The sequence below is a fragment of the Triplophysa dalaica genome, chromosome 11, assembly GCF_015846415.1.
Source record: "Triplophysa dalaica isolate WHDGS20190420 chromosome 11, ASM1584641v1, whole genome shotgun sequence".
Classification (NCBI taxonomy): Eukaryota; Metazoa; Chordata; class Actinopteri; order Cypriniformes; family Nemacheilidae; genus Triplophysa; species Triplophysa dalaica.
This window is the reverse complement of record NC_079552.1, coordinates 2,262,828-2,288,592: the sequence shown is the minus strand read 5'-3', so window position 1 is coordinate 2,288,592 and position 25,765 is coordinate 2,262,828. Positions and strand designations below refer to the sequence as shown.

The 25,765-nt window shown below is 38.2% G+C and overlaps 4 protein-coding genes across 11 annotated transcripts in view; 2 read left to right on the top strand and 2 right to left on the bottom strand.

The window, feature by feature from the left end:
• The window catches only part of LOC130431469 (signal-induced proliferation-associated 1-like protein 2), an 82,876-nt gene extending 75,466 nt beyond the window's left edge, over positions 1-7,410 (bottom strand). For all 4 annotated transcript variants that reach the window (XM_056760510.1, XM_056760512.1, XM_056760511.1 and 1 more), the window contains exon 1: positions 7,258-7,410. The gene's annotated coding sequence lies outside the window, so the exon portion shown is untranslated. The remainder of the gene's footprint in view (positions 1-7,257) is intronic.
• Positions 7,411-8,181: 771 nt separating this feature from the next.
• On the top strand, positions 8,182-10,993 carry map10 (microtubule associated protein 10). Of its 2 annotated transcripts, XM_056761053.1 has the most exons (2): positions 8,182-8,764; positions 8,963-10,993. In XM_056761053.1, exons 1-2 carry the CDS (start codon positions 8,287-8,289, stop codon positions 10,642-10,644), a joined length of 2,160 nt encoding a protein of 719 aa, XP_056617031.1. In that variant the 5' UTR covers positions 8,182-8,286; the 3' UTR covers positions 10,645-10,993. The 2 variants fall into 2 exon arrangements, with proteins under 2 accessions (XP_056617031.1, XP_056617030.1); XM_056761052.1 differs by having other exon boundaries at positions 8,182-10,993.
• Positions 10,994-11,512: 519 nt separating this feature from the next.
• On the top strand, positions 11,513-14,215 carry ntpcr (nucleoside-triphosphatase, cancer-related). The gene is made up of 5 exons (XM_056760961.1): positions 11,513-11,638; positions 12,112-12,274; positions 12,365-12,461; positions 12,604-12,804; positions 13,686-14,215. Exons 1-5 carry the CDS (start codon positions 11,605-11,607, stop codon positions 13,752-13,754), a joined length of 564 nt encoding a protein of 187 aa, XP_056616939.1. The 5' UTR covers positions 11,513-11,604; the 3' UTR covers positions 13,755-14,215.
• A 6,721-nt stretch (positions 14,216-20,936) lies between these two features.
• LOC130431430 (uncharacterized) overlaps positions 20,937-25,765 on the bottom strand; it is a 41,539-nt gene continuing 36,710 nt past the window's right edge. For 3 of the 4 annotated variants that reach the window (XM_056760454.1, XM_056760456.1, XM_056760455.1), the window contains 7 exons: positions 24,392-24,466; positions 24,217-24,303; positions 24,011-24,102; positions 23,819-23,904; positions 23,449-23,721; positions 22,882-23,001; positions 20,937-22,662 (listed from right to left, as the gene is read on the bottom strand). In XM_056760454.1, the coding sequence (XP_056616432.1) occupies positions 22,427-22,662; positions 22,882-23,001; positions 23,449-23,721; positions 23,819-23,904; positions 24,011-24,102; positions 24,217-24,303; positions 24,392-24,466 (969 nt within the window). In that variant the 3' untranslated portion in view covers positions 20,937-22,426. The remainder of the gene's footprint in view (positions 22,663-22,881; positions 23,002-23,448; positions 23,722-23,818; positions 23,905-24,010; positions 24,103-24,216; positions 24,304-24,391; positions 24,467-25,765) is intronic. The other variant, XR_008908247.1, reaches the window with a different exon arrangement.

The window sequence follows — 25,765 nt, the reverse complement described above, 5'->3', positions numbered from 1 at the left end:
TCAGATAGCCTCTTTACCAAAACTATAGCCTAGTTTGAGAAAGATTATCAAAGCACTTGCAAGTTGCCAACATCTCAGCAAGAACTAGAAATGTAAATCACACAAGCGCATCATATAGTTGGACAAGTCACTTTTTGTCCAAATAGGAGGAAAAGACGTTGGAATGAAAACTACAGACTTTATCAAAAGACTCGTATTCATGAAACGATCATCAGCAATTACACAAGACTTCAGGAAACTTCTGGGGCAGGAGAAGATAAGATTAGCCTGCAGGGCAGAACCAGCGCTGTACTCTTAAAATGTTGTTTGAAGATCCATTTCCATTTATTTAGTTGGCAAATGCTTTTTCCCAAAATGACTTACAAATGAGGAAACATTCAACATTTTGTCTTAAGAACCAACAATTTAAGCAGCATAGTTCACAAAGCTATGATCAGCAATAAAGCTAGAAGAACCGCACAAAGAAAATAATAAAAATCTTGTTGCAAATAATCAGGCATCAGTTACCTGCTGATCATAGATGACAGGAGGAAACATAAACCTGCATAACTGAATGACAGAACAAGTTGTATGTCTGTTCTTCATGCATCAGTAAATCAACGTTGACCTGAGACACTGATACATGCTAAATAGTCGCTCTACTGACAGAGAAGGTTAATACAGGAGGACTGCTTGATAAGTGACTCTCTAATGAAGGTTAATTGGCTTTCATTAGTTGAACAGGAAAAGGGAAACAAACGCTTGTGAAAACGACCCTACAAAGAAAAGAAACAGCAGTAAATTGAACCGCCGACAGCATTAAACATTTTACTACAAGTGTGACCATGTAAATGATTTTTTTATTTGGCTACATGGACATATGCTGAAAATCAAGCAGAAGTTTACAATGCCAATTTTAGGAAAAAAATCTTAAGCCGAGAATGACATTTCCCATAGTACCATGTCTGTCTTTTTGCGATACATGTTAAAGCAATTAAGCTATACTTAGAATAAATTGCTGTGTGCTGAAAAAATGAAAGCACGTCAGCAGTTATATTGAGTTATTGAGTCTTTTATTCCACTATAAGCAAATACTGGGCTTTTGTGTGTCTTAGAAAAAGTATTGTGACAGTATTCAATGACGGCATAAGACAGTCCTCAATGATGAACACAATTTAAAAATAATTAGAACATTATGGTAAATAATATTCAAAACTAGTGTTCCCGTGGGAGATAAAAAACATAGTATTACAATGGTATCATCATGCTAATGTACAATGGCTGAAAAAAGGCATTACAGAATAAATATCCAAGATGGTTTTGTACATTTTTTTAACTGGTTAATGACAAATTGGAATCCTAGAAGGATAAACAGGCATAAATAGATGAAACATGATTCCCTATTTTCATGGGTTTTTCTTAGGTGGCCTAACCAACTGTACATACACTTTACTTTATCTCATATCCATTGTGAAAATAGGAACACAGAAAAGGCTGATGGCAGTGAAAATGAACAGCCAGATTTCTCTCTCTCCCTCTCTCTCAATTCAGCAGAGGTATGCGCTCCAGACCCCGTCTTATCTCAAATCTGAGGTCAGGAACATCAGGGTCGGTGTCTGAAATGTCTGGGGCCACTGGAGAAATCAGAGCGGGTTAACCCCTGGACGTCCATGGCCCCTGAGCCAACTTCCAACAGGATCAAATATTGATCCACTTTCAATGTATCTACTGTGAGTCAACAGACACAAACAACAGCGTGATGTCAGACCTGCGACTCTCTCCATCTTAACTATAACTGGCAATTTATTATTCTTACACTGAAGACTACACTGGGAACCCTCTGGGTGAATCTGAGTGTTCAGATGAAAAAGATTGTTCCAGGTCTAAACTCGGATTGAATGAGCAACATTCAAAGCTGCCAGACGATATGTTGTGCATATACACCTGTTACTGCAAATTATTCCTTCAGAACAATATGACTGAGGCAGTTGTGTAAACAGGCTACATCTTCTAGACATTAGTGATCCCATGTGAACATTAAAACTTATATTGGAAAAAGAGTCATAACATAAAAGGCATAACAAGTGCTGGCAAATATTTCATTTAGCTCAGGGCATGCAATAACAAGCTAGCAACCGCCCAGATCACCCTAGCAACGCATATAAAGATATAATACAGAAAACATAACGAGAGTGGATAACATTTAATTAAAAGCCATTAATAAAATGAATGTGTTTTATACATTACAGTGATGAATAATATTATTTCACACACAGATCTGATCTATACTTACAATATAGCCTAGTAATCGAAAAATAATAATATTGCTCCTGCCAACCTGCTTTTAGCCAAAACCAAAAAATCTAATTTTGAGCATTTACAGCATCATTTTTTTAATTGTTTTCTTGGCCAAATATGTTGTATAAGCAAGAATAAAACATCATCTAAGCAATTAAATCCATTTTAATCTCTGCTGTAGCAATCTGTGATTAACAGCACAGGATTAAATGAATTTTAACCTTACTGAGATTAAACAAAAATGTACGTTTACATTTATGCATTTGGCAGACGTTTGAATCCAAAGCCGCACTGAAGGTTCTATTCAAGGTTCTTTTATCAGTTTGTGTCCCCCAAGATTCCAGGAATCAATCAACAACCTTAGTTTGCACTGCAAGGTGCTTTATCTCATTTTGTTAATCTCTTTTTATATAGAAGTTAATGGATGCAAAACCATAAAGCGGAAACAATTATGACTAACAAATTATGTGTGGCATTAGTGCAATTAAAAACAGCTGTACTTATGTAAAAAACAAAAACTAGTACCAATCAAACGAAAATAATAAAGTGATTTGTGTTGTAAATGATGTTTGGATTTGAAACACATCAGTCAAATGCTGACAACATTTTTTAATAACAAGCTCTTCCTCACCTTGGCAAGTTGAGGACACGGCCCACTGTGTATTTTCTTATAAATCCATTTTACATGTACAGTTAGAACTACAAAGAAACAATGTTTAGATTTTACATTTAGGCAACAAGAATCATTCCTGTTCACAAATGAATTCACTATGGTATCAACATTGTACCAAAATCTACTGTCAGACAAAGAACAAAGAAGCGTCTCTCTGTCCCTAATTCATTAAGAGAATAGCGCAGCACACTTGTGATAATACTGAACCCCAGCAGTCATCCTCATCCATCCATCAACCTACACCAGATAACATGCGGCAGCGGAAGGATTACATCAGTTTACACAAATACTGCAGCAGATACATGCTGGCACATAAACATACATGACGGACAGACACAATGAGATAAAAATAACCAAGATACAGGACACGAATACAGAAATCGACAAAGAACATTTCACATCGATATATTTGGCGACTCTGGAACGCCAAAACAGACAAAGACTATAATCTTTCAATATTTCAGTTCAATATACAGAGTGCAGTAAAAAGTGATTAATAGTAGATCATAAACATATTTTAAGCGCATCTTCTGAACTGTGGCACCATTTTTACCAGACAGAGTTTGAGGTCGGGTGACTTAAACTTCTTCGATAAATGACAGGGCCCAAGTCATTGATAAATACACACATTCCTTTCAGTCTTAAGATGTTACAGGAACAAACATACAATTTGAGAGATTCAATCTTCTAGTGAGCATTAGGGTTGGGCGATGTCTACCAAATTGGCATCGGACGATGCCCAAGTCGTCATGTCTGTCAGCCATCGGCGATGGACATTGTCATCGTCTATCGGACCAACCCTAGTGAGCATGTCTGAATCCACACTAGTATCCGACTTCAGACACTACACTGCAAATACCCAGCTATACCCAAAAGGGTCGAACATCTTCAGTGACCAAAATGAGTAGCAAACAGACATTGCCTGGATGTGAACCATTCTCTTACTGATATCCATGCAGAAGCATGACAGCGTGAAATACAAGAATCTGTAAGTAACTCTACCAGTGTGTCTTTTTTACCCAAGTGCAAGATGACATTGTGTTTTGAGTGTGTGTGTTTGAAGGGTGGGTCCAAAAATAATTCACTGAATGATTGATTTCTTTCTGCTGCTCAAATTTCATGTGTGCATTCACCTTCTTTAGCTCGAAACAATGTCACAAGTCCAAGAACAGAATACAGAATACAGCCAAAGGTCAGAGATGCTGTTACAGACAAATAAAACAAACATTCCAGCAGAGTGAACAACACAAAACGCTACTTAACGTTTGGACAGCAAATCAAAGTGCTATCGCTCAATCGCTTTTAAATGTGGTAAACAATAACACAAAGGCACAAACAAAGTGAGATTTAAAAGCGGCTAACAACAACCAAATTCACCATCTTACATTTCTAAACACTAAATCAGACATGGTACTAGTTACTAAATCATTATTGAATCTGAATGATAAATAGGCAAAAGCAGACAAAATGATTCATCTACAAAAGGATTCAAAGCATTTTCTGCATAAACAGCAGTGTCAAACAAAATCGTAACAGACAGTCTCAAACCATTGGCGGCAAGCCGAATTTGATTTTTCTTATTTCTTAGATTTGTTTCTGTTCGCAAAGACAACAAAAATAACCTGAAATGGCATTTGTGACCCACTTAATAGGTATTCGGCTGACATTATTCAATATCCAGCCTAAGTGACATCTGGCGAGACCAAATTTGTTTAAAACAAAATCACTTTTAACTCATTATCCATGAACAACAAGAGCAGAATTGTGTATAGAAAAGTCAACAGGGTGAATTTAGATGTTGTGTAGACTTTTGCTCATACCAAAACCAAAAAAAAAGATTTACTTGCAGGCAAGGCAATGATGCCTACAAATACAGTTCAAATAACTGGGCAGCGTGTTATACTGAGGTCTACAAAGAGGTCTACAAATACAGTTCAAATAAACAGAGCAGCGTGTTATACTGTCGTCTGGCAGAAATTCTCTCTGATGATGCCAGTTACAACTGTTATCCGTTACCAAATACCAATAGAATGAAACAGACTGGACACTGATTTCAAAATAAGCACATTTGAAATGGATACATGTGAATAATACGCATTCAAGAACAGGGTATTTAATTGCCTTAAATTGTTGGGACATACATGGAACAAAAGGTTGTTTAACTGTGAATCACTATAAACTAGTGTCTATTTCGTCTTCTCTATTTACTGTAAGTTTCTTTTTAATATCACTCATCGAGAGTAACAACAGTGATGTCTTAACATTCTTTGGTTAAGTCAGATCACAACATCTCAAGATCTTCTACGAGCAGATCAGAACATGCTATGGTTCATATGTTTGAGTGACTAACGTGTCGCTTGGACAATCTTTGCTAAAGTTACATTAAACAATTCCTTGCTTTGACGTGAAGCCACCTGCGTGGTGGTCCACCTGTCGTAACAGCTGTTATTTTCAAGAGCAGACGTCACAAGTTTTTAATTTCCTGTCATTATGTTTCGAATCTGTTGTGCAACGTTATGTAAGACAAACATCCTTCTGCTGTGACTGTGCCATCTAAACCAAGTGATGAGAAGACAAACTCATCGTCTTTCCCAGAGAAACTCAAGGAAACTTACACTAAAATCGAGAAATAAGAAAACTCTCTTATAACCAATCTATAGCGTTCATACTGTATGATAGAAACAGGCCTATTTAAGCACATGTATGTAGGCTAATCGTTTAACTTTTCTTCTCAAGTCACCTTTAAAAATTGCAAACGCAGGTCTATGCAGGTGTTTTGGTTTAACTGCCTCTAAGAAAGTGATGCAATTTTATTCGCCAGCGTGAAAGGACTTAAGACCATTATTTTACCGAGCACCTCATGTATTTCTTGAATACGAGATAATGACTTTTTCCACCATGACGCCACTGCTTCAAAGAAAACAACCTTACGGATTCCCAGCGACTCTATTGGTCCAACCAAATGTGCAGTAATTACACAAGAATCGGATCTGTTCAGTGAGATCCTTCAACTCATCAAGTCTGTAACTGAAAAAATGTAGGTCTACATCCTTTCTATATGACAGCTCATTCGCCATGGAGGCGTTTCTTCATATACTGAGATTTTTACTTTCCTTACAAAAAAAGTGATGTGCCAATACACTGATGGCATTAGATATTGAACCTTTGCTATAGGACTGAATGACAGCCATATCCATATATCGTATACATGATACTCCAATGTAATTCAAAACAATACTGCGGAATACAGTGAATACCTTTTGTTATAAGCTTGTCTGTAAGAATGCCAGATGGATCAAAGCTTCAATTATTCAAAATGAAAATGTTGTCTTAAATTTAGTCATTTAAATGAGCTATCATCACAAATTAGGTAATCTAACATCTAAGAAATCAAACATCTGCTTCGAATAACCTCGGCTCCTGGTTTGTCATTTCACAGCAATCAAATACAGATCTACATTTAACTGGGTTGCTTGCTCCTCAAAAAGAATACGCAATAGCCCTCTTGTGGATCTTTTTTCCGGAGTTGTGAAATGTATACCAGCTCCTACACTGAATCTGAAATTCATACAAAGGATTTTTTTTTTTAAACGCTGTTACACAGAACATTGTTACACTTTTGTGAATAGCTGATACAGCAGCTGTCCCTCTGACTGATGTGTTGTGTGGCCTTGTTTTTATATCCCAGTGGGGACCTAAACCTGAATACACACCAACTCATGTGGACTCGTGTCACCCAGGGGACCAAAATCGAGGTCCTCATGGGCAAAAAAGATTTTAAATCGTACAGAACAATATTTTTTGAAAATCTAAAAATGCAAGTTTTCTATAATCATTAGGTGTGTGTGCGTGCGCGTGCGCGCGTGCGTGCGTGCGTGATCCTCACCTGAGGTCTCAGCCTTATTTCAAGGACACGCAACCAAAACAATATGAGATCTCAGGTGAGGATATTAACAATCCTACACAACAATAACACTCCGTAAACATAAGATCTGCTTCCAATCTACCTAGATGAAAGAAAATACACCTTCAAAGGACCCTAAAATGTCACAAATAAGATGTCTGAAACTGCTGCACGCGACTGTAGCGCAAAATAATAACGCTATCTACGTAACGTCAGAGAAACCTGAGGTACGGCCAAGGTAACTTACGTTACTAAAACCTGAAAATATTCACTTCTGCAAATCGCTAAAAAATATTTGACAATAGAAACAATTTTGATTATGACAAAAATCACTGCACAAAACCAACTCTCTGTCAGGATGCAAACAAAAAAAGTGTACAAAAGTGAACAAACACGATCTTACCCTCAGCATCCAGAGGAAAAAGAAAGTCCCATAATGTGCAGATTTGACAGTAAATCTCAAAAATACACCTTGACGATTATAATATTCCGTTAATTAAACACATAAGAGGATTCCTGACAGTAGCTGGTGTCCTGCTCCTCTTACTACCTCCAAATACTGCCGTTTGATCCGCTGCTTTCAAGCCGGTCTGTGGCTCCGCCCACTGGAACAGATGATTGGTCGGTGAGCTGCCAAACCCCGCTCACTCACTTGTTCACAGGGAGGGTGCGCATATATAAACAGCCATAAATAGACATTACGAACAAGTTTTATCACATATCTTCATTGTTTTTACAATAGGTCATTTAAAACGAGAGTATGGAGGTTGGGTATATTTAACCATAAAGTGTTATTGCAGGTGGCTATTATTTTACCACAGTTGATAAAATGTGAACCTGGAGAAAGAGTGGCCCCAGCTGGAAGAGTGAGGAAAGGCAAACGTAACTAAAGAATGGGGAAGGAGAACATTTTACTAATTAAAACGACATATTTAAGTTCAAGTTGATGAAAAAGCTGCTTTTAACGTTTGGAAATGTACCGTGCATAGTAAATGTGTCATTTAAAGTTTTTAGGAATAAATTAATATAAATAAATGAATATTGTGTCTTTATTATTTTAGTATGAATGTTGTTGTTTCTCTATTAATAATGTTTTATAATAAAAATAACAGTAAAGCCTAATAATGCTAATAATAAAGAAAAATATTATTTTGATCAATATTGTACTATCATAAGTCATAACACCACATGCTAAAATACAATTTTACAATTATTAAAAGACTGTAAAAAACCGCTTAAAATACATTTAAACCGGATTTTTTTTTTCAAATCTAGGTCGATCGTGACGTACAAAACTCGCGACACTGTTGTTGCTAGGTGACGCGACGCTCCACCTCTCGATCTCCGCTACAGTCTGTATTTTTGCCATTTTTTCTTTACAAATGTTATTTTATACCTGAATTAATACAGATTTACTCTTACATTAAGGACTATGTCGTTTACTCACGAAACTCTGTTTTCATTGGAGCTCGTGATTGATTATGTTCGCTTTGACTTTACGCGTGGAAATGTTTTGGATCCAGTAGTAGGTTTGCGCTTCTTGGACTTCCCAACACTTCTGATTTCAAGAAAAGAAGATCTTTTATCTCATTCAGCATTCGCTGATCTACCAGCTGAAGCTTCGTCTCATGCAGATGAACGGGACAAGTATATCTTCCACAAAGGCAAGTCGTGTCTTTTTAAAATGAACTTGGATGCCCTTCACAACCATCTGTCAAACACCCCTCTGTATGCCATGGTCTTGGATATGAATGATGAGGTACCCAAACTTATAGGGAGCTCCATGATATCTCTTGCTAAAGTGACAGAAAGAATAAAGATGGATGTGGACACACATGGTATAGACACCCCAAGTTCTTGTGGGGAGAAAACTGTCACCCCGCTCTGCAATTTGATGGGCAGCAACATAGGTACTGTTTCACTAGCATATAAAATCGTAAATCTAGGAGCCAATTTGATTCCTCATATCCCTTGTGACAGAGTCTTTAAAGTCAGTATGACTCATAGAAAAGGACAACAAGGCGTTAAGGCACATACAGAATGCACAGGGGTGCTAAATATTGATACAGATGAGACTGAAATGCACCACGCTGATGTCCTCTCTCCAGTCAGGCCTGATGGAAAACCTGCTGATTTAGTCAAATCTGAAGCCAAGCAGCCAGGCATTGCTGCTGTTACTCAAACGGAACCCACATGGTCTGTGTCCGACGGTAATGACGCGCAGGAAAATACAACGTTCTGCCCGCCGCCGCTGTTTTACAGTTCCAGTGTGAAGAACCAACAGGAGAGGTTTGCTGAGAAATGCGGAATGTTGAACGTGGAATTGGAGAGTCTTAATATAGAAGACCCGGCGGAGGAAAATAATGAAGAAGAATCAGCTGACATGCATGATGTTCCACTGATCACAGTAGCAAAGCAACAGCAAAGAATGGCTGACCCAGCTCCACCTGGAGATGTTTTGAGACAGCTGCCCCTGCTGAACGCTTTACTCATTGAACTTTCACAGCTTACAAGCCAGACACCACAGCAGCAGCCTGTATCCATTCATCCCAACCTGGCCTGGTTGTACACATCAGCAACAGAAGCTCATAGTCTATCACACGCAGGAGAAAAACACGTATCCCAAAATTTTCTACACGAGAGCCCTAAACGTAGACCTGGTCAGTCTAAGATAAAGGGATGCATAATACCGCCCATGTCTCCTTCAGGAAAGGCGGGAAGTGGTGCAAATAAATGCCTAGAAAAGTTGCAGTCGAAGAAGAAACTTAAATATGGATTAACACATACGTTTCGTCTCAGACTCCAGCAGGCTAGAACGGCCGGTACCAAACGCCACTGCATCGTATACCAGGATGAATCACAGGTCATGCCACAAAGACAAACATTACCTGAGCACAAACATGCTGGTAAGTCCGTAAGCAGGAGTGTTAATGTTGAAACTTTACTGAGCATTGTTGACATGGACAAAACACCTATTCAAACCACGTCATCAAAATTACAAATGAAGTCCAGTGCATATGAAAGCTATAGAAAAAATGTGACATCCATAACGAAAGACGAAACTTTGGTTACTGACAGAAAAATTCAAGTCCGTATTCCAAGTGTACTCAGTCATTATTCAGACCGCAGTGACCAGCGTTCAGCCTCATCTGACCGGAGCGTCCACCACAGTTCACGTAAGACCAATTCTGCTCAGAAAGACAGCGAATGTTGCAGGGCAGAAAGCAGAGAAAATAGAAAAAGTTCCTCAGAACAAGAGTACCAGGATGATTTCACAAGCCTGGACGCAACAGACAGCTTCTCACCCGAGCCACTGAGCAGTCCGGAGCCATACAGACGTCATAGAAACAGTGGTTCAATTGAGCATTCCAACTCAGATGGTGGATCCTACAAAAGTAAAGTTCTACCTGTTCCTGTCAAAGCCGAGAACTCACCACATCGTTCTCTCAAAAGCACACATGTCATCCGTCCACGACCCCAGACCTCTGCTTTAAGTCTGTCTTCAGACGATAGCGAGGATGGATCTCCCACAGCGTCCTCCAGTCAGCAGAGCTCTGTGAGCAGTGGAGGAAAAACTCCATCTGTCCACAGAACGTTTGGGAGGTCTGAGAGCTTTGAGACTGACCCTGCTGCTGTTTCTGTGCCCAACAATAACTCTGTGCTGAAGTCCTTCTCATCTTTCGAACAATCTGCTGAGGAACGGGATGAACTGGGTTCTCTGGGTTTGGACAAGAATTACCAGCATGTTTCAGAACTAGTGATCAATAAGCTTCCAGGATACACACTATAAAAAGATGATGTTCATCTAAAAAAGTGTTCGATTCAAAATCACAGGAAAACCAGCAAATGTTGTTAAAACAGCATATATACAATTGAAATGTGAATTTATTCATTTGTCATTGCACAGTACTACAATTATTGGTTAGCAATCATTTTTTTAATGTTGATGATAATACTAATAATAATAATAGAAATGTTCTTTACCATTTTTAATGTGAAATAAATGTTTTATAACATAATTCTAATGCTGTCCGTACAATGAGAATGGTGAGTTTAACAGAAGCAGGTGTTCTGTTGTATATCCGGTTGAAAAGAAGCATTATTATTCAGTTAGAACATCTGCTCTTCTTCTGTTGCATAACAGCAATCTGTTCTGTCTAGTTTGAATAAAAACTTTATTCCTCATTGCTGAGTGCACTTACTTCATTTTTAAGTTAAACAGTAACTGTTTTCACTTTTCCCCTGGGTTTTTATCTGTTTGCTATTCTGTCATTCTGGGACAACAAGCAAAAAAATATTGATTTAAATGATTAATTACAGTATATTTTTAATTGTTGACATGGGCTTAATCAGTCAATATTAAATTATTTTGTAGGAAAAACAATAACTCACAAAAATGACTTGAGCTGGGATTTTCACTGACTTTGTCACATTTATTATGTGTATATCACCAGAAAAATAATTATGAATCCATGTAAATAAAAGTATTAGTAATTAAATCACATGGATTTTCATCGATTTAAATCAAATTATTTTGTGTTGAATACATAACATCATCATAGAAGTGTTCCGTGTGGGATTTTCTTTCCTTTCACCGAGAGAAAATTATTTTTCAGCGTTATCTTGTTTGTTTATGTTGAGCGCACAGGTCACGCCTTCCGCGTTGCGTCATCAACACGCTGCCGGAAGTAATTCTGCGCAGTGCGCATGTTGGCATCCTCACGACGTACAGCAAAAAGAATCACCTTTAATGATGAAGCACGTGTTTTTGACAGGCCCACCTGGTAAATTTGGCGAAGACACATCTTTTTAAAGCGTTTACTTTAAATGACATTGAGTTTCGGTTTCCACGGAAAGTGTACAAACGCATTTCTTTCGAATTTCACCATTGTCGATAAGGAGTAGCATTTGTCGTCATTTCTTGTAATAAGCAAATACGAATCTTAAAGTAAATCAACACAGTATCTCGAGAATCATTAAAAAAATCAGATAATAATACCGTTATCTGTATTAATAACTTGCAGTGCCTGCATGAAACGGCTTCTTTAACATGACGTGAGACTTAAAATGGTGAAATAGTAATAACAACGTATGACAAATAAAAAAAAGATCATTAGAGATTAGAGAAGTTGTTGGCACTGACATGGCTGTGAAATATGCCTCATATTCACTTTATATTGTTTTGTGTTTGGGGGCATTTTGTGTCAATTGGTTACCACAAGATGGAAACACACCCCACCCCTGTTTTGTGTACCAGGTGTGGGTAAGACGACCCTGGTGAAGAAAGTGTGTGAAGCTTTGGTCTCCGCAAGGGTCACCGTCAATGGCTTTTACACAGAGGAGGTGAGAGAGAGCGGGAGGAGAGTGGGCTTTGATGTGGTCACGGTCACAGGTGATATAGGACGTCTGTCCAGGGTCAGGTATCGTCTCTCTGTCTCTCTATGAATCAGTCATTGCTCGTGTGCATATGCTCGTCCTGTAAATCACAATCTTTCTCTCTTTGATCGTAGCTCCGACCCGGCGGCTGGAAGACGTGAATACAGAGTCGGCCAGTACGCCGTTGATCTTCAGTCGTTTGAAAGTCTTGTGCTCCCTCTTTTCAGAGACGTATGACAACAGAAATCATTATTTTAAGCAACGTATGGTTTACGTAGTTCTGGTACATGACAGGGAGACAGATGAATCATCCTGCTTAAAAAAAATTCATTCTGACTCAGAGTTTTCTAATCAGGTGTCTTTATCATGACAGACGCGAGAGGGAAGCAGAAGGGTGTTTGTCATCGATGAGATCGGAAAGATGGAGCTGTTCAGTCAAGCGTTTATCCGGGCGGTGAGACAGACTCTAGACACCTCCAGCTGTTCTATCGTGGGCACCATCCCGGTTCCTAAAGGAAAACCTCTGGTGCTGGTGGAGGAAGTGCGCGCCCGACAAGATGTCAAGATCTTTACGGTAACACTCACAAATGCTGAAAATAATGAATTTTTCTATTAGCTTCCAGTTGGACTCTTTGTGCTCATCAATGGAGTTTCATTTTCTTCACCATGAATGCAGTCCCCCTAATTTCCTGAGAAAAATAAGATAGGAAAACAGAAATAGGAAGCAATAAGCATTTGGCCTTTGGTCCATTATGACTCAAACGGTATGTCTAGACCAGCATGTGATGAACACGGACGTCTGCTTTAAGGAATGAGTGTAAGTTTACACACGTCAGCAGTGAGGTCTGTAGGAGTCCATGTGGAGCTCAATCTGGATGTGCTGCTTGATGGTGGACTGTAAAGGCGGTAGAAAAAATCTTTAAGACTTGTGTTAAAACGGACCCAAACTATAGCAACCGTACACTTTGATGTAATTTCACAGCAGGTTTGCCAGTAACTTACTGTAGATTTATTGTACAATTTTGTTTTAAGCATTAACTTGCCTAGTTTATATATTTTTTTATATATATTTCACAAAACAAGACTAAATATCTTGAGTCACCTTTCTTGTTTTGTTAATGTATCGTAATTAAAGACGTTTTCAATATTTTTACAGAAAACAAGAGAAAAATGGTTAGGAATAATGTGATTTTGCAGTGTTGCTGTGCTAATGCTAGTCTCTCGCTCATTTTGAATCTCAAAAGTCAAATGTTTGATTAAAGTAATTGAAAACAATACTAATTGGAAAGTATATTAAGTAGTGATTCAATCAACAGTAAGTTACTGGCAAACCTGCTGTGAAATTACATCAAAGTGTCAGACAACCTTCCACAACCTTCGAGCATCAATGTGGTGCCTTAAGCACAGGCAAGAACAACAAATCTAAAATGTGCTGTCTTCTGTTTTCATTCACAGGTCACAAAAGAAAACCGAGACTCGTTGTGTGATGACATTGTTTCTGCTCTTCAGGAGTGCCTCAAATAAACAAGAAAACAGAACACTTGACATTTATTTACGTTTTTTGTTCAGAATTCATCAGGCTCAGTAAACCATCTGTTCATTCCCTCACACGGGTAAAATGTTGCCTCTGATGGATCGACCTCATCATTATCGATTCAGAGCGAGATCATTGGAGAAGCGAGCGTGAGAGCCGTGTGGATAAAGAGATCCAGGAGAAATGACTGAGATGAAACCTTGTGGACATTTGTCAGCCCTTAAATGTTTTCACCCGTCTTTAGTTGGACAAATAGTCTGTGAGTTTGTCGACTGTTCCGTTCACATTGACGAGTGTTTCCTGTGTTTACGGTCCCCACTGGACAGGAAATAAATTTTGATTTAAAGAGACATACTGACAGGCTTCCAGATGTTTTATATTAAATATGAAAACGTGGACTTTAATGTTGTTTATTTCTTTTGTAGGCTATTAAAGATCAAATCAGATTTAATCTGTTGCTTTTTCCTCACGACTCGTTATACAAAAACACATGAACGCACAATACACAATGTTTAGGTCCCTGAACTATAAAAAACTCAAGTTATTTGTCATGGATCCAGACGGCAGATGCACCGCTGTTAATCGAAACTCAACAGCTGTGTTTACAGAAGCCTCCTGAATGTTCCACATGTTCTCTATAATGTTTCATCCTGTTTTACGCCGGTTTGTCAGCGTATTAAAACATCTAAATGATATTTGATCTGTGTTTATGCAAGTTGTGGAATATGCTGTGTTTAGAGTTAAAGTGACCCGAAAACCCAACGCTGTCATCCGTGAGTAGATGATGAAAGAACTAAACACTGTTTACAAAGACAAAAAGTCTTGATTTAAAGCTTCCACAGATTGTCCATCCATAGCAGATTTGGCTCAGAATCCTGTGACGCACATTACGGCTGCCGCTTTGACTTTCTCCTTCCTTTGAGTTTGGAACGAATGGTTTACCAGCTGACCTCTACATCTCTGCACCGTCCACAGCAGATGAAAAAACAAGTAACTGGTTGGAGCCGGTGGTCTTGTGGTTAGTGATCCGGCGTATGGCACTTATTGAGTCCCGGCTCATAGTCCTTTCCTGATCCCGCCCCCTCTCTCGCCTGTTCGTTTCCTCTCCTCACACTGTTGCTGTTCAAATAAAGACAAATACGGCAGAAACAAAATGTAACTGAATCAATCTCGCCATGTAGAGCAATGATTATTTTATCAGTTATCTATCCTCATGTCATTCCAAACAAGTATGACCTTCTTGTGTATAACACAAAACCACTGACATTTCTCAAAATATCTTCGTTTGTGTTACGCAGAAGAAAGAGTCATACAGTTTTGGAATGATGTGTCCTGTATAATAATGAAGTCATGTTTATGGCTTCTCGTGTGTCTGTAGTCACATTGTGTGTGTGTGTTTGTTCCGGGTCATTGGAAGGTGTCGAGCAGCACAGATTGTGAAGAGGATTGTGGGTAAACTTGTGTCTGTCAGGGGACTGTCGTGGGTCACCCTGCTGCTGTTCTCTTAAAGGTGCTGCCAGGGGCCCGCAGCGGCAACACAGATGGATTACGTAACAGTGTTGACGGGGGCCGAGCCAACTCCTGTCCCACCAACTGTGGCGGGCATCTCTGTCCAGTCGGCTTGCCAAACACTCCAGATTACGTCATCGCTTGAAGCTGTACATTTATGTGTTTGTCCTTCACGTTTGTACATCTCATGTCATCTTCTATAACTAAAGTATGAAAGACATTTGCCGATGGAAATGTTTCTGTCTATTCCATTCCAACTGAATTCGGTGCAAGTTTCTTTTGAAAGGATGTTTTGGTCTGTTTATTTGTTTATGGTTCTGAAGAAAATGTCTTTGCTGGGCAGTTTTACATTTACATTCTGTTTTAAGAACTTAACAAAACACGTGTGGAACTGAAGCTGATCTTTGTACACATCGATAACAGGAATGTACTTCTAATTTACTTTTACAAATAAAATAAACTACTTTACTTTATCTTATTTTCTTAACTTTCTGTTAATATGTAAAAGTGATCATAATATTTTACATTTATAATATTTGAGCATTTTGTTTTCATGTGTCATCTCGATAAAAAAGTACAAGTACAGTTACGGTATATTAAGTTTAAAAATTTATACCTGAATATTAATTCATTTAATTTATACTTTAAGCCTTAAAATAATATGTACAATGTTCAGTTCACTCAAAGCAAACATACAGGTATACTTCCATATAAAAGCTTAAATACTAGTCTTTGTCAAACTTTTCAACCTGTCTGAGAGTACTTCAAAGTGTGCTTTCATATAGGCCTACTACAAAACATGCTACAAGTGATGTATGCTTATGTTGTTACAATTGCTTCCATTTTTTCCCTCATCTGTAAGTTGCTTTGGATAAAAGTGTCTGCTAAATGACTAAATGTAAATATGTTCACTTGTAGTAGTTACAGAACAAATGAAAAATTTAGTTGTAAACGAGTGTGTTCTACGTTTACTACTGTTATCTTAATTACTTTTATATATAAAAAGTGGACCAATTAAGTCCTAAATTATGTAGTATCAAAATAGTACTACTAGTACACTGATAATAGTATACTTACTACAGTAAATGTACTAACAAATCCTTCTTTACATTTCTTTCTGAACGAGAGGATGTGATCTGTGATGGTAACTGTGATTCTTCCTGTACATTTTGAGGAATGATGTGCATACATTTTAATCGGTCATTCCTTTGTTTAACTAAAAGTGTAGCATAACCCATGACAGCACTGCAGATTATTTTAGTGCTTGACAGAAACACATTTCCACCAGTCTACGTTATCTTATAGCTCACAGAACGTTTCTATCCCCATCATGTATCCAGAAGAGCTCCCAGCACACACATACAGCCAGATCATTCTTATCAAAGCGGCGGCACAGATCCGTGCTGAAGAAGATTTGGACGCCTTTGAAATGGCTTTCGTGTCAATATTAATGACATGCATTCATGGGCAGACGCCTAATGTCCGACCCCTCCTAACAAACATGTAAATAAAGCCCGGGGGGCTTATACAGTCTGAGCCATATGGAGAAGGAGAGGAAAATCTTTTGTATGTGTAATAACCCCCACAATAAGCTGCACATGGAGATGAATCACAGCTGACAAGCGCACAACACACAGGACACAACGGCCTTCAGACAGACTGCTTGCATTAGTCTGAGATACTGTATTTAAATCAGTACAAATGCATAGTAAAGAGACTTCTAGAGTAAAAGTCATGGTCTGATGTGTCTCCTCTTGAAATGTAAAAACATTCTCAGTTTCTGAAACTACTTTTTTAACTGTTTTTCTGATGTCACAGTTTCTTTCGTCCTCCGAGTTATTGTCATATAGAGATTAAATCACTTTGCAGATTAAATGATTCATCAGAAATTAACCACAGCAGGTCATTCCCTCGAATTATCTTCTTTTCCCTTTTTTTGACTTTTGATCTATTTCATAATATTCAGTTCTAAGCCCTTGGCATTTGATGAAGCACCAATATCAAAAATTATATATAAACATTTTTAAATCCTTGGAAAATCTATTCATGGGGCAAAACAGGCCTAGATTAAAAAAAGAAAAACTGGCAATCGATTACATTTGAGTGAACATTTTGGGTTGAAATTCAGTGTGCCAAATACACGTTTATATTTTTGCATTTCGCCACATGATAAAAACCCACATTAAAAAACTCCAGAAAGTTTACGGCAATGCATTCTAAAGTGTCCTGTGTTAACATTGAGAATGAAGAACGCATGAAATTGAGCTTTACAAGCTACACAAATCTGGAAACAAGTGGCCATAAAAGTTTTGGAACGAAGATATAACACTGCACACACAAACAGAACCTTTTCATCCCTTTTGAAATACAGCGGTGACTCAAGCAGAGTTTCCATCATGACATCCTTGAAGAACAGACGTGCACGGTTTCAGTTTTGAAGCGTGACGGATCAAAGCTACTGATGAAGACCGCACAGATAACTAGAGACCAAACAAAAACACATTCATCTTGATTTCAGACAACCGTTCATGAGTCCACACGCAACCAATATATCAAATCAATATATTAAACATGTAAAATGTGTTTGAAGGACAAATATTTCAGTTTATCTCACATGCACAATAAACTATACACAAATACACACAAACTAGATTTTATCATTATTTGTTACCATGAGCAGTGCCACTTTGTCTGTTATCTTCCTAAATCATGTTTTGAGCAGATAAATCCATAAAAGAAGACCAAACAAGTTAGTTTGGTGGCCATCTTGTTAACACCTCAACACACCTGTTTTCTATATATGGTGAATCATTTGGTATTTCAACTTTTTGGTTTTATTTTGCCCTATAAATTGTAAAAGATGTATAAAAAAAATCAGATGGAGCGACAGAAATACACCGTAAAATAATTGTTTTGCCCTGTAAAATAAAATAAAAAAATTGGATTTTTCTATAATTTATAAAAAAAAATCTGAAATGTTCTGAAGCCTGGGGCTACAGAAATAAACTGATTTTTTTTTCTTGTAAATTTGTGGCCTTTTTCTAGAATTTCAAAAAAAGATTACACAGTAAATCTGTAAACGAAGTAAAATTGTATTTTTTTTCACATTTTGAATTGAAAAAATAGCAGAACAATTCTGTAAAAAGACGTTTCTTTTCAGTGTAGTCTTCTACTATGCATTAGACATGCTGCCCATTGAGTTTAAATAGTTTTAAACGTGTAATATTTATATGGTAAAGCTTTAACAAAGAGCTTTTGTTGTTCATCATGAAACTCACCTGCTCATGTGTAGAGGACTGAGATGAAGGCAGATATTCAGCCCAAGGGTGTCATTCATCTCAGATCATTCCCAACTCTCTCTCTCCATTTACAAACACATCCCCATTGCCCTAGAACAGGATCCATGAATACTGAGAGAGGTCATGACCTGAGGCTGATGGTCAGGGCTGACAATAACACAAGGGATTGTTAGAGACGTCCCTTGGGGACACATTTTGAAAGAGAAATTCCCATGACACGGGGTCACATCCTTAATCTCGGAGCCAGAAAACAAGAACATATGAACATTAAAACAGCAATCTTTTGAAAGTTTGCTTTCACTTCATTTACAACACGTACTAACAACGTGATGTATTAAGTTGCCTTAATACATTAAACACTGATTTTCCACAGAAACAAAGTGAGCAGTGAGACACACATTCACTTCTCACTCAATGTCACGTCTCACCCCAGTTTGATCCCTGGATTTTATGATGAATCACTGAAAAACACTTTTGAGCTCAGAGTTTCTCATACAAAACATCATCTGTCTGTGCCCAAGACAACTCTTTAATAGCTCAAATGCTTCTCCGCAAAAAAAAGAAATTTTACAGAATTTAACTGTTTTTTATAGCCTTATTAATAATCAGAAATACAACCAAAAACTGTAAAATTACAGAAAAACTGCAAATGGTTATTTTACAGTATATTTCCCTTTTTTTTACCTCAACAGATCTCAACACTTCACCAAAGCAAAATGCTCTTTAGGAGATTTTGACATGCACATGAAACTCCTTCCAAAGTAAATGATCAGATCTCCACACACACTACAGTTCTTCTCTCCGGTGGTCTTTCTCTATTGGCTCCTTGTGTCACATTCACTTCATGACATTGATAAATGAGGCAAGCGTGTTTCAAAACGTCACCGGGTCGAGTCTCGAGTCAATTACACCAATGAAAGTGAACAATCGCTTCTTTCTCTGTCCGAAGGTTCTGGTGGACTGAATAGTGTCGATGGTCGATGGTGGGCCAAACGTGTCACCTCCAGTGCTCGAATCACAGAGGTCACGACCTGACCCCGTACCCTTTATTCGCCATCAACGGTCCATCACATCACAAGTCCGACCTCAAGAAAAAAATCAATGTGCACTCAGTCTTGTGAATAAGATCACAGTAAAAATGACGTGATCGATAAGTCAAGCCAGCATGTTTGTACAGTACTTACATTAAGTTATAGAAAATCATTACTAAGATTTAATGTTGAAATCACTTTTATGGTTAATTTGAGTATTTCTTAGCTTACACGTAATATTATAATATAAAAAGGTTATCGTTACATAAGATCAAAGAACTTTGCATGAACACAGACCTCCAGAAATATGATTTGCGACGTCGCAGTCGTAATAAACCTGTCTGTCCTTCAGGACTCGGCACATATCGAGTACTTCACTCATACTAATCCTACACGTACCATGTGGCGTATGCCATTGTTTAGCACTCTTTTACCCCCTGGCATCAGCTCTCTGAATTTAAGCTGGTCCGGCGCGTTTGGATTTATCACGGATTCTCTTTTGTTTCGCCTCGGTTAGTTCTGAGTGGCGACTTTACAGCATCTTATTATCTCTTCAACACCAAACATCCACCAATTACGTATGCACAGACTCTTTGGAAGCTTAAAGGGATTGGAGGAGCATCTCGCTTCCAGCACTAACAGCTTTTCATATGCAAAAGCATGAACCCCGCAGGATCGGAGCTCAGATCTCCTCCTCTGGGCTTAAATGATTATTATGGTAGTTTATCCTCAGTTGCTGTATCAGCGCTTCACAAATCCCGTCTGAGAGGCAGAGAAAGTCATCTGGAGGTGATCGTGACCTCCGGATCATTAAAACAAACATCAAACACAAGCAGCTCATTTCTTCACCGTTGCGTTCATTGATTTATAGCAGGCGTGAGGCCTTCGTGTCGAACTGGATCTCGGTTTTGTGCATGTGCTGTAATTCAATGACACTCAATTAAATAAACAAACCCTTAGCATATTCTTATACCTGAACAAATGAATGTAGATTGTAGAGGTAAAATAATCTCATTTGATGAGAAATGATTGAGATAATATTGACTTTTGATTGTAGACTTGACAAATCTGAGCTCAGTTTGTGACACTGTTGACGTCTCTTCTGAAACAACACAGACCTTTGTGAGATATCTGACTCTTTTTTTTTTTTTCCTCAGGAGAAATATCTGTGATGAGATTGAGGAGAAAGTTTCCCCTTTGCTCTCCATTTAGTCTCACTTCTAACAGAAATGGTTGATCTCCACCGTGATGTTTCTTAAATGACCCACAACAGTAACTGTTTTCTCAAAGTGAAAAAATTAACTCAGTCGTAAAAGGTTCTGGCATCACGAAATCTGTATAACAATGTATTATATTGCGTGTAAAAACATTCAAAAAGTTGTATCGTCAATCTCAAATCATTGTTTTCTTGTGTTTGATACAAGTGACCCATACAGTACAAAAGCATTGAAAAATATTTTCAAAAACACAGCATTAGTATAAATATGGAAAGAATCTCTAGTTTGTGAAAGTGGCAATCATATAGTGTTTAGAAGTCTGGGATTATTAAAGGAAGAGTTCACCCCAAAATAAAAATGGTCGACATATCTTCAGATGCTACAGTGCGTCTATAAATGTAAATTAGATTTGGATGCTATGATTTAAAGCAGCGGTTAGAAGACTTCAGTATATTATATTACAGTAATGTTCCACCTTTCAAAGAATGCAAGAAATTGTTTTTTTCCTCTGTCTACTGCAATGAATGTCCATATCGAGTCACGTGGGTTTTATGGCTCTGGTGATGGGCTCAAACGACAGACTTTTCATTTTTGGGTGAACCGTTCGTTTAAGACCTCTGCGAGAAACACATGAACAAAACTCAAACAATGGAAAACATGACAAGCCAACAAATAATATGTGCCATAACCTCAGGAAAATTAAAACAATGACTAGACAATGAATCTGATAACCATCAACACGAACCGCAATCCACACCAAACACAAAAACAGACAGGAATTCAAAACACAACGGCCCACCTATAGTGGAATGTGCTGGACACACTGAACATATCAAAAGTCTCATATCAGTAGATGACTGCAGCAAACTTCACTCATTGACAAACATTTCTGCCAAACGCTGACATTTCAGCATGAGAAAATGTTGAGATTAAAGAAACAGTTCACCTCCCTGTTGAAAAAAACAGCATATGCTGGTTTGGCATGTTTTGATGCTGGTTTGTGCTGCTTTAAGATGGTCATGTGCTGGTCCATAGCTGGATTAAGGTGGTCAAACCACGATCGAAACATACCTGACCCAGTATATGCTGGTTTTTCAACAGCGCTAAAATTGAAGATTGTCATCATTTATTCACCCTTGCGTTGTTGGAAACCCGACTCATTTTCCTCCGTGAAACACAAAATGGGATGTGCATTTCCACACAATGAGAGTGAATGGGGACAAACTCTGTCAATGATAGAAAAACGGGTCATACAAAGAAAATAAAAGTGTGTGATTTAGTAAATCACTTTTTCAAATATGATGTTTTTGGACATTTCGTTATGGAGCTGGACAGAAATACTCACCCTCACCCTCGACCAGAACAGGGTGAGAAACCCGTTTTCGGGGTGAACTGTTCCTTTATTTCTTTCCCGGCTCATACAGTGAGAGATAAAGTCGAAGCTGTGAACATCACTAAACTTGCGAAGTAAACTCTCAAAAGAAATGGTTTTCGCCATCTGATCTATAAATATCCGCAAGCTTTTTTAAGAAGCTCGTAACTTGTGTGTCCTGCACATGACAGTCAGAGTTTATTTCGGCCTGCTGTGAGCCACAAAAGTCTCGAGTCACTCCTTTTTCCCGAAGAACTTCCTGAAGACGGATTTGTTTCGTGGTCGCGGGAGGCTCATGTAGCTCCGCAGGGGAACATCAGAGGAGAAATCCTGACTGACGCCGTCCGGCTCGGCCATCCCTGATGTCCTCTCTCGATCTCCGATGAATAAAGTGACAGAATAACTGGAGCTGTTGTGCTGATCTCGTCCTGCAGGGGGCGCTAACACCGGCTTTATCCTCTGATATGTGGCTGAAGAAAGAGATGTCAGTGTTTAAAGATCAGATACACTGAACACATTCAAAACTGAGGTGCTTGGTTTTAATCATTTTATGTGAAACGGCCTACGTCTCAACCACACAGACTAACTTTGGATTTATGCTAAAAAAGGGCTTTGATTTGTAGAATGAGATGGAAAAGCCCTGGAAGTTAAGAGCTTTGGATGTTGAGCGTAAAGTAAATTGTGTGTACCGGATGTAAAGGAGTGTGAGCGTCTCTTTTCACTGGTCCAGCCCCGGAGGATGGATGATGAATGAACACCTGTGGGGTTCTGACGATGGAGGTTCTGTCCATGTGATCTGAACTCATCCTCTGAGAAGACAGAACAAATTTCAACCTCTATAACACATGTCAACACAGGACTGTATAGTAGTTGACATTTGAAAATAACGTGACCGGCATGGAAAATGACGAAATGTAGAAAGCCAATATAAATGATTCTTCAGAAAGAACAATCAGCCGACAGCAAACAGATGTGCTTGTGCTTCATTCAGTCTTAGTAAAGCTCAGCTCACATACAGGAAAATGAAAGCTTTTGTTGTAACGCACGAGAGTCCACTGCTGCCCTCTTGTGGATTACCAGTGTGTGTACCTCACTGACTATTGCTCGTATTAGGCATGCAGATTTAAACAGTATTTCGCAGCAGTGAATTCTCATGTATGCGAACTTCTCACATTGTACGTAATTTGCAAGTTCTAGTGTCGATCTCTAATAATCAAACATTTTTGCACAATTCATTTTGTGCTAAATTGTCTTACCACAATGTCCTGCATGTGAAGATGAAGTGCTCGACAGCTCCTGATGTCTCTGATGGATGTGCACACCGTCACCGGCGTGGACGATGATTTCTTTACTTCTCCCTGAGGTGGACTGACTCTGTGCTAGAACAGTAGAGGTGACGTAACTTCTCACGGGAGACTGACATTCATCTGTATTGTGACTGCTGTCCGTCTGAGGAGAACGTCTGAGCGGAGCAGCGTCTGCCGAGGGATTGTGACGCGCTGATATATTCACTCCAGATTCACCACATGCTGAGAAGACAGAAGATATCATGTTATCGTTGGGTAAAAGTAGTCGACACAGTTTATTAAACGAGCAGACAGTGATAAATGTATAATGGAAGCGTACTAGCGTGCTCTTGGATTCTCAAGATCCATTTCCGCATCATAAATCGCGAAGAAGCACTGAGGAGATACTCAGATCCATCTCGCAACCTGTGACAGACGGTGAAAGACAAATTCAGCATGCTTTTGTTATTGATTTGGTCTACAGATAAACATGCGGGACAGTAGAGATGATGTAGAGATGACGGACATTCACCTCAGACAGAAGCAGTTTGGTTTTTTGGTGTACTCTGGTGACGGCTCACACACTCCTCCGATCAGATTTAGAGGAAGACTGGTTACGCAACTCTGACACACAAAACACAGTCACTGAGCTTTAATATGATTAAAACACAATGCATTCCTTTTTCATACTTCAGATATACAAACCCTGGACGGACACCTGGATGTTCTCAAGCTTACCTTCAGTGCATCTTTTCTGTCCTGATAGAAACACATTGTTCGTTTGTAAAGGACGGCGTGATATGAGCTCCATCCTCTACATGATGCCTGAAATAACAAATCAACAGTTTTCATCAATCAACAGGATCAACAGGACAACATCAGGCTGAATTATCACGTTTCTTAATATTTTTACCCGTTTTCCGCCCAACTGCAGTTTCTGTTTTCTCTCAAGTGTACCCTCCATAGATGGCAGTTCTTGCTTTTCAATCTATTAAAAACAAAAACCAATTTGTATATAATATAAAAGTCAAATTATATATTAGTCCAGGGGTTCCCAAACTTTTCGACCCCCAAAATTACAGTGCCAGGGACTCGAGACCCCCACTATCTGTCGATGTGGTTAAAGTTTACAAATGTCACGCAACTGCACATACGTGACCCTGGACAACAAAACCAGCCTTAAGGGGCAATCTTTTGAGATTTTACATAATCTGAAAGCTGAATAAATAAGATTTCTATTGATGTGTGAGTTGTTAGAATAGGACAATACCTGACTGAGATACAACCGTTTAAACTCAGGAATCTGAGAGTGCATAAAAATCGAAATATTGATCTATCCAAACGTGCGCCGTATACAAAAGAACACAGTCTAACGTAATATTTTATGGTAATTTACTCAACTTTACTTTTGTAACTTTACAAACTTCAAATTTCAGTCAGTTTGCACCCCTTGTACAGTATTGATCACAGATCATTTTTTCAATGTTATTTACATTTTCTTTAATTTTGCTCAAAACTCATGTGCCTTCTTCCCAGTCAAATATAAAAGGTGTTGTTTTCAAGATTTTCACATTTCAAGGTTTCTAAATTCGAAAGGCTGATGGCTTATATTTGCATGGTTTTATTTTTAATTTAAGTCATATTTTTATATTTTGTTACACTTATGGATAAAATAAAAAACTATTGATTTCTGGAAATCATCTGGCGACGCCACCCTTGCATTAATGAGACCCCTACATTACGAAACCCCTGTATGAACCTGTACTTAGGAAAATGGACTGTATGTCTTCGGTGTTTGTTCAAAAATTATATTAAATATGTTTTGAAAACGTATCCATGTTGTGTTATTTTGCTCAGAGCAAAAACCAAAGTTCAGATTTGAGAAGAATTGGGAATGAGGTCAGGCCAGAAAAACATGAAACACAAACGCAAATTTGAGTCAAATCCGATGATAATGACTACAAAATATTACCAGAAGAGAGGGTCAAGAAATATTATTAATTGATTCAATTGTATACAATCTATGTTTTATTTTCTTATACGTTTTTATAAAAAAAAATCAAAGAAAAACTATGACTTTCTTCCCCAATTATTTTGTCCAATAAAAACTATAAAAGAAGAATGTTTTTACATTATGTATCGTGCACCTCAGATTTTGAATGATTCGATTGAATCAAATCTAATCTAAAGAGGCATTCAAAGACAATAGACTTGTGGTCATTTCTGTATAATATAATCATAAATAATAAAGTATGTTTTTGTTCTAGAAATAAATGGTCAATTTCTG

Excerpts from the sequence above, each read along its gene's own strand:
- map10 (XM_056761052.1), top strand. The coding sequence starts at position 8,287 with ATGTCGTTTACTCACGAAACTCTGTTTTCATTGGAGCTCGTGATTGAT.
- ntpcr (XM_056760961.1), top strand. The coding sequence starts at position 11,605 with ATGATGAAGCACGTGTTTTTGACAGGCCCACCTG. Across the intron at positions 11,639-12,111 it reads GTTTTTGACAGGCCCACCTG|GTGTGGGTAAGACGACCCTG; the intron begins GTAAATTTGGCG and ends TTTGTGTACCAG. Across the intron at positions 12,275-12,364 it reads GGACGTCTGTCCAGGGTCAG|CTCCGACCCGGCGGCTGGAA; the intron begins GTATCGTCTCTC and ends CTTTGATCGTAG.